At 37.8% G+C, this 16,716-nt stretch overlaps 3 protein-coding genes across 4 annotated transcripts; all 3 read left to right on the plus strand.

Moving 5' to 3' along the window:
• The first annotated feature begins 1,110 nt into the window (after nucleotides 1-1,110).
• Nucleotides 1,111-2,758, plus strand: LOC108019421 (uncharacterized). Its single transcript, XM_017087243.4, has 3 exons — nucleotides 1,111-1,654; nucleotides 1,950-2,494; nucleotides 2,558-2,758. The coding sequence occupies exons 1-3, from the start codon at nucleotides 1,177-1,179 to the stop codon at nucleotides 2,627-2,629; spliced, it is 1,095 nt and encodes a 364-aa protein (XP_016942732.4). The 5' UTR covers nucleotides 1,111-1,176; the 3' UTR covers nucleotides 2,630-2,758.
• A 923-nt stretch (nucleotides 2,759-3,681) lies between these two features.
• Nucleotides 3,682-5,019, plus strand: LOC118877372 (uncharacterized). Its single transcript, XM_036815903.3, has 3 exons — nucleotides 3,682-4,228; nucleotides 4,294-4,805; nucleotides 4,860-5,019. The coding sequence occupies exons 1-3, from the start codon at nucleotides 3,754-3,756 to the stop codon at nucleotides 4,917-4,919; spliced, it is 1,047 nt and encodes a 348-aa protein (XP_036671798.2). The 5' UTR covers nucleotides 3,682-3,753; the 3' UTR covers nucleotides 4,920-5,019.
• A 1,874-nt stretch (nucleotides 5,020-6,893) lies between these two features.
• On the plus strand, nucleotides 6,894-15,588 carry LOC108019418 (protein split ends). 2 transcript variants are annotated; one of them, XM_036816253.3, is made up of 6 exons: nucleotides 6,894-7,098; nucleotides 9,750-9,938; nucleotides 10,423-11,290; nucleotides 11,831-12,414; nucleotides 13,489-13,609; nucleotides 13,712-15,588. In XM_036816253.3, the coding sequence occupies exons 2-6, from the start codon at nucleotides 9,841-9,843 to the stop codon at nucleotides 15,188-15,190; spliced, it is 3,150 nt and encodes a 1,049-aa protein (XP_036672148.3). In that variant the 5' UTR covers nucleotides 6,894-7,098; nucleotides 9,750-9,840; the 3' UTR covers nucleotides 15,191-15,588. The 2 variants fall into 2 exon arrangements, with proteins under 2 accessions (XP_036672148.3, XP_036672149.3); XM_036816254.3 differs by having other exon boundaries at nucleotides 6,894-7,094.
• Nucleotides 15,589-16,716: the final 1,128 nt, after the last annotated feature.

A 16,716-nucleotide genomic window follows, 5' to 3' on the forward strand; every position in this document is an offset into this window, starting at 1 on the left:
GCTGTAGTTACATTTGTAGGGTTTCAACAAATTATATCAGTTTCGACTCTTGAAAACATTTATAACTCCCTCCTCGCGTACCTATCTTTATCTAAATGGTTTATTTATGAAAAAATTACAAATTAAAGCTCTGAAAAAAATCATAGACGTATCTAAACATAGTTTTGCGTTAAGAACAACGTTTTATGTTTCATCTTCAGTTGTTTCACACAGCTTATAATCCCTCCACAAAGAGTCCATCCGTGGGACACAAATGGGGCTTTGAAAAAAAAGAAGCACCGATTACATCCACCATCCGCTATCCATAACAGCTGATGCGGAGAGCAGTTGCTCAACGAAGACAGATTTCAACTCGACAAAACTATTGTGATATTAATTTTTATTGAACTTATTTAATAAAATAGCGTAGGACTTTAGTTTAACCACCTATCTATCTGAACTATTAAAGTAAGTCCTTCATCATACTTTCAGACAAATTGCTAAATGTGGGAGTGCTTTAACTCCCGTTTTGGGACGTTTCAGGCTAGGAAATTTTTAAATTGCGATTTGTAAACAAGTTACAATTCGGTTGCTTTGGTAATATTTTTTTAGGAGTATATATTTCAGCTAACTTGGTCCACACATATAACTTATAGTTGCGATTTCGTTTACCTTAACAAGTAAATTATAATTTCATAGAGGCCAAAAATCTATGCGTTTCAATATTTTTTATTCTTTACCGGCATTGGTTTGTTTTCATTTTCGTAAGGAGAAGAACTACAATTTTCAAGAAGAAGAATTAAGGGCTGAATTGAACAACAATGGCAAAATATTGCAATATCATTTAAAACTGGATGGCGGACTGACTGGGAAATTTTTGAAACGGTGAAGAGCTATAGCTAAAAATTATTTAAGTATCCTAGTATTAAGGAACAAAAGACCTCTATTCCCGAAAAAAAATAAAAAACTCACATTTTTGCCATCCCTAGATGCGAATGCATATGTTAAATCAAACATCCCTAGTGTGGACAGAGCCTAATGCATAACCAATTATTGTCGACGTTGATTTTCGATAATATGTGTGTTGATTCATTTCAGAGTTCCTATTTTCTCACACCACTGCAATCGATAGGCCTTGAAGTTCTATTAATCGACTATTTTCGTTCCTTAAAGTTTGGCGTGCTTAATTATTGCAAAATGAGCGCCAAGAAAAGTATTCTTGATTTGCCTGCAAAAGTTCTAGGCTTAATATACGGAGAACTTACTCTCCATGCAAAACTGCAGTTGGCACAGGTGCACAAAGTCCTGCGAGAAGCATTTATCCTCTACTTCGACGGACGATTTCACCGCATAAATGTCGGGGACTTGCCCTATGAAGCGTGGGCCGTAATATTGGAGATGTGCGGTCCAGGTGTCTGTGAACTCATTTGTGATGGCTTGAAGGCAGGAGATCCCCGAGTGGATTTGATTCGAAAGTATTGCGACAACTTGCGATACATGGAGGTGTCATCATCAGCTGATTCTGGTTGCGGACCTGCCAAGGAGCTACTCTTCCAACACAAAGAACTCCTTTCGCTCTTTTTGTGCGTTCCCGATCCGGCCGAAGTCCTTGAATTAATGGTAGATCTTCCAAATATAACGGAGATGTCGCTAAACATGTTTTCTGCAAAAGGACGTAAGTTATCAAAAGTTTAAGCCACAGAGAGTATACCATAAATTTAATTTTCATATGCAACTAACTTTAGTTCAGCGTAAGTCAATATCTATTTATAAATAAATAATAATTATTGTAGATAGTAGTTTATTTGCTAGTAAATTAAAACTTTAATAATTATTGAAAGTAATTTTTAATTAATCATATTAGAATGTAGAAGTTGTTCTGAATAAAGATGAAATTACAATTTTTTCTTGGTATCCTGATATAAACTAAAGCACAATTTTCCTCTTCTATTTATATTTTTCTATTATAGTTCCCCAACTACAAAGACTGGTTCATTTGACAAGTTTGCATTTGATCAGTATCAGCTCTGATGACCTCATTTGCCTGTTTGATTTCTGTACAACATTAAAAAAACTTCGTAACTTGACCTTGAATAACTTTAAAATTCAATGTCATGGTAAAGGGGATATGCCTGCCTCTATAAGGGCTCTTGAATTACTTGGGTGCGAAGTCTTTCCCGAACTTCCCTACTTTCCAAGACTTCAGTCATTATCCATTATAAAAACTAGTTGGTCAAAAGGAAATTTCTGCAAGTTCGTTTCTGCACACAGTAATACACTTAGGCTCTTGAAATTTTGTGCCAAGCGAGAGTTGCAAGTAGACGAGTTCCTCAAGATTCTCAGTCGCGCAAGAAATTTGATAAGATTGAACGTGGTAGTTCGTAAGGACGACATTATTACTGCTGATTTCGTTGCGAACTTTATTAAAATCATTAAGGATAATGGCGTTGCCACCTCAAGTCGTCCATTGAATATGAGGATAACTAAATGCCAATTTAATGAGATAAATCGGTTGGTAAGTGTTTACTATTTTACAAATTCGTTATATTATAATATATACTTTTATTATGGCTTTCAGTTTAATGAATCACCAGGCTCTGAAATCATACGTTTGGGTTGGCTTGATTTCCCGGACATAATTCGTGATTAAGGGAAGAGATCCAATTTTATCGATGTCACTTTCCAGTTTGAAACACATAAGAAAATATGAACTTTAAATCAAATATTGTTTTTCGTTTAAAAAAATAAATAAGTTTAAAAAACTTCCCCATATATAAAATTAATATTTTCTGCTCTATAAATAGATATTGCTTGATATATATCCGGTAAAAAGAAGTGGTTCCAACCACATTAAAAAGTATTACAACTATTTTTGTTTTTTAAGACTTCAGAATTTTAAATTGTATTTTATACGGTTGGGAAGACTTTTTTAATAGATGGTATATAAGGTTTTGGCTCCTTAAAGGTTTCTCATCCAAATATGACCCACTTTTTTATACGATAGCTCGGCGATGTTTCTGCAACTCGAAATTCGTCTTGGCATTGAATCCAATTGATTTTTAGCTAATATACAATTTTTTTTTAGTTTGGGGTTAGCGGTAGTACCCTCTTCCCACAGATATCCATTTACCATCCGTTGAACAGATGGTCGATAAGGTTTTGCCGTTCCGAAAAATTCCCAGTTAGTCCGCCATCCAAATTTGACGAACTTTAGAAGCGTCTTTGCACAGGGATCCCCACCATCCGTTGAACAGATGGTCCAAAAGGGAACATTTGAAAATGGAAGACGCAGAAGCAACATGTTTGGTTTGATTAGCCAGATCAGCTGTTATCAGACGGAAGATTGTGTATGTGCTCTGTCGAAATCCGAGTTTCATATTTAATAAAAATCTTAACCATTTCGAACCGATGGGAAGAGGGTACAATATGCAATAGACTTTTCGAAGTTTCACATTTGTCAAAAATCTCATCTGTTTTACATGGATGGACTGAGTAGAAGTAGACTAAATTTTACCTTTGTTTAAAAGGTTCTTCAGGTTAAGAAGACAATACCGATTTCGAGGAGAAAACCTTTTTTGCAATATATGCATTTATTATAATTTAATATAAAAAAAAAACGTTTACCCTAATCTTCACTAAATAATTTGTTAAAATGAAACAAATGAAAAGGAACAAACAAGGAAACGAAAAACATGAAGTATATATCGAATTATCGAAAATATCATATCTGCGAAAAATCCTCATTTATAAGCGCTGCCGAAAATAGCTAAGAAAATGGAAGCTGCAAGGAAAATCACAAGTTTGCCACAGGAAATTCTGGAAATTCTTTTTGATACATTGGATTACGATGATCGCCTGAGTTTGGCTCAAAGTAACTTATATTTGGGCGACTCTTTTGCCAGTTTTTGTGAACGGGAGCTGAAATATCTGGAGCTTGGTGGATGCGAAGCTGAAAATGATTATCTGACTCGTGTATTACCCATCTGCGGCTCCGCTGTTCAGTGTATAACTGGGGAGAGTAGTGGATACCCAATGCTCCAAATTATTGAGCGCTACTGCACCAATGTGGTTGAAGTTCGCCTGGTCGTAAACTCTTTGTGGCCGTTTTATTTTATCCCCAATATGAAGAGTCTTACTACTGTGGAGTTGATGCTAGAACCGTTGTATGAGGATGATTCTTTATACCCGGCACTGCAGGAACTCCCCCACCTAACGGATTTACATTTTCATGATTTTTCCGAAAAAAACGGTAAGTTTAATATAATTGATAATGATGTCCTTACACATTCTCAAAAGCTTGTTTGATTATAATAGTTCACAAGGTTCGGTATTTGGTTAATCTGGAAAGACTCGTCCTTCAAAGGGGAAGAAAGGAGTGTCCAGTCGATATCATTCAAATATTCAACTCGCTTAAAAAACTTCTTCATTTGTTCCTCGAGTGTGACGAAATATCTTGCAAGACCTCGTCTCAAAAATCAACATATTCTGCTCTTAAAAAATTGGAATTAATTGTCGACAAGGTACCAAATTTACCGATTTTTCCAAATCTACGTTATATGTACGCTTTATCCGACAAAAACTTCAACTGGAACAAATGGATCATCAGTCACGCAGAGACAGTTAAGATACTTTATATTCATGATAATAGTAGACTGCTGGAAGCGCTCGAAAGATGCAAAGTACTGCGAGATTTGGGCGTATTCGTTAAATCTTCTAAGATTTCCGAGGAACATTTGAGCTTACTTATTGATTTCGGACGCCGTAGTGTGAGCTCTTTATCATTGGCAGTAAAAAACGATGAGGAATATAAAGTCATAAAAAAACGTGTAAGTAAATGAAAAATAATCTATTGTATTATGTTAAATGCATTTCATTTGCAGTTGGAAGGCCTCCCTTATTCTGCTATTTGCAAGGTGCATGTAGAACATACGTGTCCGTAAATAAAAAACCATTCCATTCGCAAAGTTAATATGTTTGTGTTTGATAGAAAAACCAGATTCCATAATAAGCATTAAATTATTTGCTATGCTTTTTTTACTATAAAAGTTATAATAAACATTTGTTTTGAAAATCTTAAAAAAAATGCTCGTTAATTCCAGATTGTCAGCCTCGAGATTGAGTAATATTTGTGCCGTCAACATGTTATAGCCATTTGTTAAAAATTAATTTGGAACCATCAAGCATGGAATGGGTTTTTTTTAGGTAATCTTATTTCAAAGAAGTAGTAGTAGTATTTCACTCATTTGATTGCTCATTGGGGCTTTACCAAAATGCCAAATCGGCAATTCATTGACGACCTTTCATGGTCGGGCAACACACCCAGATACTCCCACAGGCGGATATAAAAATTCACAGACTGCCATTCATCAATCATGACCAGAAGAAGGCAGTTGGAGCTTTTTGCATAACCCAGCCGAATGTAAACAAATTGCGAGACTGGCGAAGAGCAAAAAGTGAAGCGGGTTGAATGACAGACATTGGCATAGATTTCGGCTTGGGACTCTGTCATGAACCCAGTTCGCGAAACAGCCCACCATCTTTGGATAATATTTCGGTTTTGCTTTCGTTCGAGCGCCAAATCTGTCCCAATATTAGCCCATGGATGCTGGGTTACCTCAGAGGCGATAAAAAGTGTAAATTATTATTACCAACTGCTTACCGGGAGGGGAAAAGAAAGCAGCTTTGGGGGCGGAGGTTGGCGACTAGAGCAGAAAATTACTCAACTCAAGTCAGTTTCGGTTTCGGTTTCTGTTTCAGTTGGGTTCAGTTCGGCTGTTGGGGCTTGTTAGCTGCTTAGCTGCTTGGCCTGCTCTTTCTTGGGGGCCCCAACTTTCACTCAGACTGGTAGACAATTTGCTGGTCGTCCCGCCCGTTGGCCCCTCATAATTAAGCCATTTGGCTGGCCAACTGCCTAGTTGGTCAATCATTTCTCACTCGAAAAGTGTAACAAATGCAGCAATTAGTCGTCGCAATGCAGATGTAATTGTAATTGATAAAGTCGTGTGTAACCGAGTTGAATGATCAGCTCAGAGTTAAGTGCTGAAATATCTGATTAGTTAGTGCAATAGTTTTAGTAGCTTGTTGGCAATGTGCAGATCCCCAAAATAAGATAAGGCAAATATTTTTATTTATGACCTTAAAATTAAAATAAAACCTTGAACTAAAACTTTATATTGTCATGAAGGCCAATAATATACAACTAATCTGAAGCAAATGTATTAATATTGTAGTATTTTAAAGTAAAAGCTGTCTTGAAATAATCAACTCTACATATTATTTTCTGTTAAAATTAAAATTAGTTATCAACCAAATAAATAATAATTATTATAAATAAAGCATACTATACATTTTGTTTTTAAAGAGAAACTCCTACAAGCCAAAACATTTGAGTTTTTAATGCAAGAAGTATAATTTAATAAAATAATTTTTATAATATCCATTATGAAATTGATGTAGGGTATTTAATTTGTTGATAATTATGTTGCGAAGAGAAGAAAAAGTTTTTAATTTTAGTTAATATTACTTTTTTCCGATTTCCAATTTTCAATTTATTTTTTATATTTTAATAATTAAGATACATTTGATGGGTCGTTTTGCCTGTAAACAATACGGACTCTTAATCTTTAAACGAAAACAAAAACCGGTCGAATAAAAACGGTTCAATTATAATTATAAGCTGAGTTAAAAGTTAATTTTTTGTTGAAAAACCCAAAACTATTTTAAGGTTTGCACTTTAAACCATTGACCTTCAGAGAGGCCTAGCTCTACCAGGCGACTTCTGCTCTCATTAACCAAGCGGTTTGCTCTCCGTTAAAGCTAATCCACCTGGCCAAGACGAGCTGCTCTCTCTGCCGGATTGTAGACTTCGGCTTTATCTCCAGAGAAATGGCTCGATGGCTTTTCTGCGCAGGCGTCGCGTGTCAAACGATCGCCGAACTTTAAGCCGGAAAGACGTAGTCGTCGAGTCGTCTGCGTTTTGTTTAAAGTCTTACACCGCTTACGTCTGCGGTTGCGTCGCTCGAGCTAAAAAGTTAACCAGTTTCGATTCGAATTTCGCTTTCAGTTTCGTTTGAGACACGCGGGGAAAAGCAGCAGCGACGGCCTCAAAAAGTGCAGTGAGTAAGTTGGGAAAAAGCCCACGGCGAAAATCGAAACCGAAAGTGTGCAAATCGAAACCAAAAGCCGGCCCCCTAAAATAACTCTTCAAATGTAGCAATTTAAAAACCAAACAAAGCATGCCAATTGTATCTAGAAACGCGCCTGGCCAATTTTCGAGTTCAGCCAGCCAGGAAGAGTGAAAAGAAAGTTGGGGAAAGAAGTGGCAGCAGCGGAGAATTGCGCAAAAATGGCATTACAAAAATCGTTGGGCGCAAGTGACTCAAGTGGTTGCACAGAAAAAATTGTGCAAACAATAAAATAATTTGAACATTTAAAAAAAAACAGTTGGATCCTGAAAAAAATAATGATGATTATAAGAATAGAATAGATATTTTTATTTAAGCTATAGCTACTTAATAAATAACAATCACATCGGTGTGAATAATATCATTTAAAAACCATTTACATCTAATAAAAAGAAAGTTATAGATTTGAGTTTAATTAAATCCATTAAAAGCCTTTGATACCTTTTGCTGATCCATCCACTTTTCATAAACGAACATTTTTTTAAACAATCTTCAAGAAAAAACTTAAACTGAATACAAATATTCAAGTCGTTAAATATATATTTTAAATAAAACAATAATTTGTATTAATACATTAAATGTATCTGAAAGATAATTTTAATTAAAAAAAATAATAAAAAAATAAAATATAAAAAACACTGTGCAAAATATATAAATCAATACATGTTATAATGAAAAAGGTAATGTGGTTAAATATCTTGAATTTCCTTTTTTTTCTGTGCAAGTCCAGCCATAAGACTCGAATCGAACCTCAGCACGCCTTGGACATTAAAGCTAATTGGTGGGCGGTCGAAGAGTGGGGCGTGTTGAGTGGATTATGTAATTTGACAAGCGGAGGATACTTCCCCAAAGAATTCACAACACGTACGCCATATCCGCATCCGCATCCGTATCCGTGTTCGTCTTTGCCCGCACAATTTGGAACGCATCTCGAGCGTAAAGTGTCCTTTCGTGTCGCCGCCTTCTCGTTTGGTGTCGGTGTCCATCCCCCCCATTTGGCCACCCCCTCAATGTGCATTTTGTGATCCTTGCACCTGGTGCAGGGACACTCTCCACACCCCCCTCCTCTAAATTTGCTGCCATTTCTTGTTGTAAACTTCCATTGCCGTCTGCTGTCTTTCGGTTTAGTGCAGCGCCCTCTGGCGCCAGCCAGCGGCAAATGCAGTTTTCTGGTACTTCCCCGAGAATTCCCCCTGTATCTTTTCCCCCTTTGGATGGGATCATAAAATTTTTGGCTGCAATTACAGCTGGCAAAAGTCTGTTGCCCGTCTCCGTTCGCAATTGCAAGGAATTTAAATTTTATACTCAACAAGACATTTGGCTTAGGAGTTGTTTTTATATTGCACATGCACAAACATAAATAATATATAATTTCAACTCTGTGCAGATGCTGCAAAGCCAGTGAGACTTTAACCAGATAATTTCAAAATTTCCTGTGCGTCATCTTTAAAAAGTGTTTAACATTTTTACCACACACACAATGTCTGGTACAACAACCTTGACTCCATTTAAATGCAAATGCAAATCGAAGAGCGCTAAATGACGAACTAAACAAGGCGACAAACTGTGCATATTTTATGGTGAAATTTATTGTTTGCAGAAGACGAAAAGGGTTAAAAATGTTAAGACCCCAATGAATGAATTGTGAGTGTGCTAAAGGCCATAGAAATCAATAAACAAATGGAAGAAAGATGATGGAGGGAAGAAAAGATTAGCTTAAGAACATAAAACACACTTTCACTGATTCATAAAATATGATCTTTAAAAGGCTCTATAGAGAAGGTGACAATAAAGACACGATACGAAGAAAAAACTTTGGTGAAAAGAAATTATTTTCGAACTCTTTATAAAGTTAAACCGACTAAAACTATTTTTTAAATACTCAACGAAGTCTTAATTTTTTAGATAAATGTATAATTAAATTTCTATTAATATATTTAGAAAAGGTATTTCAATCGAACCTTAATATCAGAAGGTGTAAGCCTTAGGTTTAATGTATCCGAATTGAATACCTTGAGTGTTTGTGGACCCATATCGATAGTACCTAATATCCCATGAGTCAGGAAAAGTAGCAAACCAAGCAAAACCCAAAACAAAGAACAATCATACGAAGAGTTTATATAGATATATGCACTCTAGACACTTGTCCTAATAGAACCCGAGCATAAAAAGAAACCGAATCGTTCTGGGCATTAAACTTTTAAGGCCTGTCAGCGTCCCGCCAAATAAAACTTGACAATAATCCGAATAATTTTGCATGGTTCGCCGGGAATGAAGATGATGGGATCCGATTATTTCTGGCAGTCGTGCGGTTGCATAAACACGGCGCAATCATAAAAAACGGAATTAAACAAATGTCGTCGGCAGGGAAAACTCCTTGCCGGATAGCACGTGAGAATTGCATTAATATGAATGCAAATGTGCATCCCCCGAGGGCGGTGGGTGGTAAATCTATAAATTTATGTGCAAATGTAGCAAGAAAATGTCGAGCACAAGTCCTCGGAAATTGCGCGAAATTCTTTTGTAGTTTGAGTTTGACAGCAAGTTTTTATTATGTTTTCCACCATTCCATTTTCCCCACTTTAGGCGACGTGCGAAGACACTTTGGCTTTAGCTTATGAATCGCTGACGTGAGCAGCGGGATTTTCCACATTTTCCCCTCAACCCCATCGCCAAAATGCAATTGCTATGGGAGCCGCGAAGTGTGCAATGGAAAATTGCAATTCTAATTATCGCATTAGTCTTCGACGTGTCGTGCATAAGAAATGGCAACGGGTGAGTTGATGGAGCTCCTTGAATTATGCTAATTTTCAAGAGCCTTAAGTTGACGTTTTTAATTTTATTTGATACTTAGCAAATAAAAAGAATACTAAAATATTTGCGTCTTTTAAATTTTAAAGTTATTTAAATATATTTTTTAAATATAGAGATTTCTTGAAATATGTCCCTACGCCTTTTGTTAAGTTAAAGTTTTTATTTTTTTAATATTTTTAAAATATTATTAAATTGATCATTATTTTTTGGACTTTTAAAACACATTAAAATGTTATATTATTTTGTGCATTTAAACACTTAAACACATTTTATTAAAATTATTTTTAGAAGTAAAGGGGACTATCCATTTTAACTATTGTTGAATTTCTGAAAGGTTACAAAGCTTTCCAAAAAATTTAAGTTATTCTTAATGTTTAAAATAACTAGGTATACATTTACACTTTTCATACAATCTAATAATATTTTAACAAATTAATTTTTCCAGTGACGAACAGCAGATATCCGTGAAGTTGAAAAACTTCTTTCCCTCGGAACAGGTAGCCGAGGGACAGAATCCCACGGAAACTTCCGCCAGAGTGACTTCGGGCGGAGGATTTAGACCCTCCCAAATGCTGGACTTTACGCCCTCGGATGTGATGCCCCAAGGCGGCTTCAATCGCTATCCCCCCAGCTATTTGGAACCGAACTACAGACACGAAGTTCCCAACTCTCTGGGACAGCAGGCGGCATCGGACAAGCAGTTCTCCTTTCCCCAGGAATCACATCCGGTTTTTCAGAGCACTCCGCTGCCCACAACGCCGGTAGTAAGCTACCTGGATCCGTATACCCAGCAGAACTATCGCTATACGCCCACCCCGCCTTCCATAATTCAATATCAACGGGAGCAGCCGGCTCAAGACGACCAGGTCTACACCGTACAGTCATCCCTGCTGGTGGGCAATCACCAGCAGAACCACCAACGTCCTGGCCACGTGGAGGATGTGTATCTGAAGCGACCCGGCTACGTCTTCGACGAGAGCCCAGCCCCCTCGTACCGGCGACCCACAAGGCCACCGCCTTCGCTACCACCACCACCCACCACCGCCTCGCACAAAATCTCCTATGATAGCCATGATTACCCACCGCCCAGCTATGCGGCCGAGCAGACCTCCAATTTCGTGCCCCAGCAGCCAAAGCAGCGACCACTGTACCAACGCCAAGACACCAATGCAAATCGAGAGGGAGGAGGTGGAGGTGGGTCGGGCGGAGTGGGTGGTCCACCATCTAAAGGCTCGTCTAATTATGCAAACAACTTTGATAATTATTCGCAGCGGCCGAACCCACAGCAGACTCAGATACAGCATCCCAACCAGGTACACTAAAAATAAATACAAGTGTAGATTACAAAAAAAATACTATAAATGTAGTTAGTATATATTTTTTAAAATAATAGTTTAATTTTTGTACATTGGATTCAAAAATGTTGATTTATTTTCGGTAATTATTTTATATTTTAAAATAACATACAATATATTGTTAAGAATTCGAACTATAGGAATAGTAAACATACGATTGTAAGAAAACTTTGGTTTGAAGGGAATTGTTCTTATAAAATCATTATTATATTTATTGTAAAATAGTTGTATCTAACAAAAACTCCATAAAATTCGAATTTTATGAATGATAAAATACCTTTTTCTTCCGATTACAGTTCAAATTAAATGTTTTCAACGTCTTTCAAATTAAAACATCTTATTTATATAATCAAACTATCTTAAATGTTTTTAAAAAATTTAATAAATACATTTAATTTATTAAAGATAAATTTAAAGGTTTTATATTTCTAGACATATCTCTAAATAATAATTTTCTTATGATTCGATAATAATCTCCTGTAATTTTGTTCTGTGCAGATTCAGCCGCAGTTCTCCAACTATCAATACAACCCCCAGAATGGAGGACCTGGAGGTCTCGCAGGAGGAGCAGGAGGTCCAGGATCTGGACTACCCCAGCGACCCAGACCGGGACATAATTACTACGAGTACCAAATTGGCGAGATACCGCCACCGCAGTCCCAGCACTTCCAGCAGCCGCAGCAGCAGTTCAACTATCGTCCTGCCACTCAGTCACCGGGTGGAGGTGGTGGCTCCGGGGGCGGAGTGGGCGGTGGTCTGGCCACCCTGGCCTCGCTGTATGCACCACAATTTACGAATCTCCTCCTGGGGGGCGGTGGCTCCTCTTCCCCCTCCGCCTCCTCGCAGTCGGCCAGCCCATTAGGCAGTCTCCTCGGCGCTTTCACCGGCACACAAGGAGCAGGACAGCAATCCGGGGGCCTGGGAGGAGGACGACCGCCCAACACACAACTCATTAGGGCACTGGAGAACATCGCTCGCAACGACGATTTGCAGTGCGTGCCCAAGGTGCTCTGCCAGATGATTGCCGGTCAAACGTTACGTGGCCAATTGCCCGGATTCGTTACCTCCCCGGCCATAACCAAGTGAGTATTCCAAAGAGGGGGAAATCGCAGGGTTTTGGGGATCACTTAGCGAAAAAGATTCGAATTCTATAATGTACTGCATAACTCTTTTAGATTTTAGAATATAATAAATGTGTTATATATTTTTTTATTTTTCCTTATACATTTTTGTTATAACATATTAGTTATTACATATATAGGTACTGTGTGTCCCAATTAAATATACAATTTTTTTAAAAGCGTTTTATATAAAAAAAAATTCTGATCTTAAAAATTTAGATAACTTCTGTATTTCCCAACTGGTATTTTTTAGGAATTATAACTTTAATTTGAAAAACAACATTGATATTGTTCTGATCAAGGTATACTAGTTTTCTGAATGAGTGATTTGTGATTCTTGAGAAGATATTTTTGGTATATATTTAGTATTTCGAAAGAAATCTAGTTTTTTTGTGATAATTCTGGAAACTCATCCTTTTGTTCTCAGTGCTGAGGCTTTGGTTGGCCCCCATTTTGCAGGGGCTTTAGTTGTGAGTAAATATTATTAAATTTGCATTTTGAGGCAGATGGGGGCATCTTGTTTCTGTGGTGCAGCGTTAAATGGGATTAGACTTCATTACTGCCTTGCAGACCATATTGATTGTTCCATTAAATGAGCTACGTCTGGTGGGGGATTTTCTACGGGGCACGGGGAGTGGCAAAAGGGGTTGCGATAGCACCCATTGTAAATTGAAATTGTTTTGGCTTTGCCAAATTCTTGGCTTCGAGTCAATTAAGTTTTATAAGCGGCCTAGAGAGAGGCTAAATGGGAGATGGAGTTGCATTACTTGCGTAACTAGATGGGAAGCTTAAGGGGGTGAAATGTTCTTGCAGGGCGAACGTTTCTAGGGGGACCACTATTGAAAATTGGCCGCAGTTCTTGAAAATCCAGCTTTACTAAAAAAAATATGTATTAATGGTGGGTACACCATGTACCGTTTTATCTTGATATTATATGTTAATAGATTTAACTAAAGATCACCATATAATCTAAGAGTTTCTGGTAATAATTAAAAAAATTAATTATTTTGTAACTCAATTCTTCTTCCTATAAAGTTTTCTCGCTGGATTCCCTGTGGCATCGCCTGCCTTGATTTACGGAAGAGCTGCTCTACTTGGTTTAAGTGGGGGCGAGCGAAGTTGCATCCAGACCTACGCGAAGTGTCCCAAAAATGATGTAAGTTATTACATATGGAGGTTGAAGAACTTGAGTTGAATCAATCATAACGTGATTCTTTTAGCTGATACCCAAGTAATAATATAACCTTTTTATACACAGATGGAAATCATTCACTATTTGAACAACCATCGCGGCGGATTCTTCAAATTCTTCAGTGAGCCGGAGGAGACGACTGTGGCTTCTCAGCAATCGGATGGCGGCTCAGGATCCTTGTTTAGCATCCTGTCAGCTTTAACAGGGGGTGGAGGAGGAGGTGGAGGCCAAAGTTATACCACTCCACGACCCGTGCCCCGACCCACTCAGAGACCCTCCACGGATATAGCCAGCGGCATCGGTAGCTTCTTCACCCAAGTGCTTTCCGAATACCTGAATGGTGTAGAGTACCAAAGGAGAAGGAGGAGGAGGAGTCTCAATATGGACGATGACTTCCATGACGAAGAGGACAATCTGGACACCCAAACGAGCCAGCTGGTGAAGTTTCAGGATGACGAGGAAGAGGAAGCAGCCAAGGCCCATACAGAACTCATAGGTGTACTACAGTTTCCCGAAGATGAAGGCGAGAGTCGGGTGATCAACTTTAAGGACATTCAAAGTGAGGAACAGCACGAAGAAGGAGCTGTACGTTTTCCGGATGCCACGCCAGCTGATGTCATCCGTGATTTCAACCGCGATGCTGCCCAAAGAAAGCTTAAATTTCCCCAGGATCAAGATGAACCATCCGCTAATGTAAGAAAAGCCAAGAACCTATCTTTTATGGATGGCTGGAAAGTTGTCCTGCCAAATGGCCTTTCACAATCTGACTTGGGCGAGGATAAAAGAAGAGGAAAGAGGATTGTGTTTAGGGACACCAATGAGCATCAGGATGATCAGAGGTTGCAAGAGGAGCAATTCAGAGAAGCTGAACTGAGAGAAGAAAGAATCTTGGAGGAACAACTTAGGGAACAACAGATAAGAGAAGAAATTAGACAGCAACATGTCCGGGAAGAACAATTGAGAAATGACCAAATCCGGGAAGAGGAGCTACGAGAAGATCGAATCCGTAAGGAACAGCTGCAGATCCAGCTCATCCGAGAGGCGCAAAATAACCAACAGTCCTTCAAAGAAGACACTCCTCCTCCAAATGCAGTCTATGAGGATGCAGCTCCTCCGCAGCGAGGGGCTCGGGTTATATTTCCCGATCACTATGAACAGCACATTCGGAAGGGCAAGATCCTGAATCGACCTACCTATGCACCCACCTACGAATATAATGAGGTGGGAGAAGCCAAGGAGGATAGACTGGTGGTGAGCGATGAGCATAGGCCCCACAACCACTACCGATTAGAGGGTGGATTCAACTCCCTCAACTACGGAGAGTATATGCCAGGGAACATGATTCGCTTTGAAAATCCCACAAATGACAGACCCCATTATAACTATCCAAATGCAAACTACATCAGCGATAATCGATATGGCAGTAGTCAAAATCAAAAGCCCCAATACGAAGATGACAAAAATATATATGTTACCAACTCGCAGGGGGTCAACGAGTACTTTATCCGTCCCGATGGGAGTAAAGTGTATCTTAAGACAGGTTAGGTTTATTAACTGCTAAATTGGTCAATTTATAAGAATGCTTAGAAAACTACACCATATTGTAAATAATACAAAACAAAATCTTATATGTCAAATCTAAATGTCATTCTTACTAAAGTTAGTAGTTAAAGTTTAATTAGAGCAGCTTTTATCGAATTTTCGACATTTGTATTTAAATTTATTTATAAATATTTATAAGATTTATTTCTGTACCTTTGATTTTCTAATTTTCTTCCTTTATGTCTAAAAAGTAATTGATTTAGTGGGTAAACTTTTAAGTCCCGCACAGAGGCAGGCCGGCACTTAGTCACATAAGTATGTAAATATTTTACGCTTTAAACAAATATTTATTAATAAAACACAATTCAATCAACCGAAAGTATGCAAAAAGATTAAGTTTCTTCATCTGCGGCAATTGTTTCAACAAGTGAAACGCGCTGCCAGTGGAATTGTCGCATAAATCTAGCGGCAAACGACCTCATCCAGGGAATACGTTTGAAAAATTAAATGTGATAAACCCGGACAATAATGGAAATGCAAAAATAAACAAGGAAAATACACCCGAACATTTGGCTGGAATTTGCAATACCCACTGATTGAAAGTTTTTAAAAAAACTATATAAATATAAAAACATAACTCTTAACTTAAAGTCGTGAAAATGTCTTTCTAGGTGTTTAATACTTACTATTAAGCGAATTATAAGTAGTAGTATAGTAATTGATCACAGATGAAAATATTAAAATTTACTTCAGGCTTAGTTAAATTAAAAAAAAAAAAGCGTTCTGCTAATAAGGGGTACGAAAAACAATATAGGATCAATGTACGTCGAGACCCAAAGAAGCATCCGGAATTTAATTTATTCCTTTTTCCAGCCAGCGTTTTCCCGAATGGTCGAACGTTTGTCAGCAGGAAAATCACACAGAAATTCAAAAGTGCACAAAAAGTGCAGCATACTTTTGTGCGGCCCAGGCGGCCAGGTCACCGTTGCCATGGAAAAGGAAAGCTCCCAGCGACATTTGTTGCTGCAGTTGCTGTCGTCTTATTTTATTTACAGCACTCGGGACGACGACAGCATCCAACGTTTGTATGCAAACCATATGCAACGAGTTAATAAATGGGAAACACAGGCTAGGGGATATAAAGTTAGAGTCTGGGTTTAGAGACCGAGACTCTGACATTTGGTTTTATTTTTTTGGATTGCAGTTCTAAAACGAAAAACGCGAAGGGGTAGTAAGAAAACCAAATGAAGTAAAAGAAAAATTTTCTGGTTCATATTATATCTCTGCTATAAGTATCACCTACGTTTTATTATTATTGAGTTGGCTTTTAGAATATTTAAATTATATGTAAGGGTTAAACTATTATCAGGGGTGCCTTATATTTGGTTTTTTCCAATTTTAAAGTGGGCTTAGATATTTTTATTAACGAAAACCCATTATTTTTGGTATATCGGAATGTTTATCCTTAAAAATGCTAGCATGGGTTTACTAGTAAGTTAACCTTCACTTTGCTATTAAAAAACTGAATT

The sequence above is a fragment of the Drosophila suzukii genome, chromosome 3 (assembly GCF_043229965.1).
Source record: "Drosophila suzukii chromosome 3, CBGP_Dsuzu_IsoJpt1.0, whole genome shotgun sequence".
Taxonomy (NCBI): Eukaryota; Metazoa; Arthropoda; class Insecta; order Diptera; family Drosophilidae; genus Drosophila; species Drosophila suzukii.

Excerpts from the sequence above, each read along its gene's own strand:
- LOC108019421 (XM_017087243.4), top strand. The coding sequence starts at position 1,177 with ATGAGCGCCAAGAAAAGTATTCTTGATTTGCCTGCAAAAGTTCTAGGC. Across the intron at positions 1,655-1,949 it reads CATGTTTTCTGCAAAAGGAC|TTCCCCAACTACAAAGACTG; the intron begins GTAAGTTATCAA and ends TTTCTATTATAG. Across the intron at positions 2,495-2,557 it reads TTAATGAGATAAATCGGTTG|TTTAATGAATCACCAGGCTC; the intron begins GTAAGTGTTTAC and ends TATGGCTTTCAG.
- LOC108019418 (XM_036816253.3), top strand. The coding sequence starts at position 9,841 with ATGCAATTGCTATGGGAGCCGCGAAGTGTGCAATGGAAAATTGCAATT. Across the intron at positions 9,939-10,422 it reads TGCATAAGAAATGGCAACGG|TGACGAACAGCAGATATCCG; the intron begins GTGAGTTGATGG and ends TAATTTTTCCAG. Across the intron at positions 12,415-13,488 it reads ACCTCCCCGGCCATAACCAA|TTTTCTCGCTGGATTCCCTG; the intron begins GTGAGTATTCCA and ends CTTCCTATAAAG.
- LOC118877372 (XM_036815903.3), top strand. The coding sequence starts at position 3,754 with ATGGAAGCTGCAAGGAAAATCACAAGTTTGCCACAGGAAATTCTGGAA. Across the intron at positions 4,229-4,293 it reads TGATTTTTCCGAAAAAAACG|TTCACAAGGTTCGGTATTTG; the intron begins GTAAGTTTAATA and ends TGATTATAATAG. Across the intron at positions 4,806-4,859 it reads ATAAAGTCATAAAAAAACGT|TTGGAAGGCCTCCCTTATTC; the intron begins GTAAGTAAATGA and ends TTTCATTTGCAG.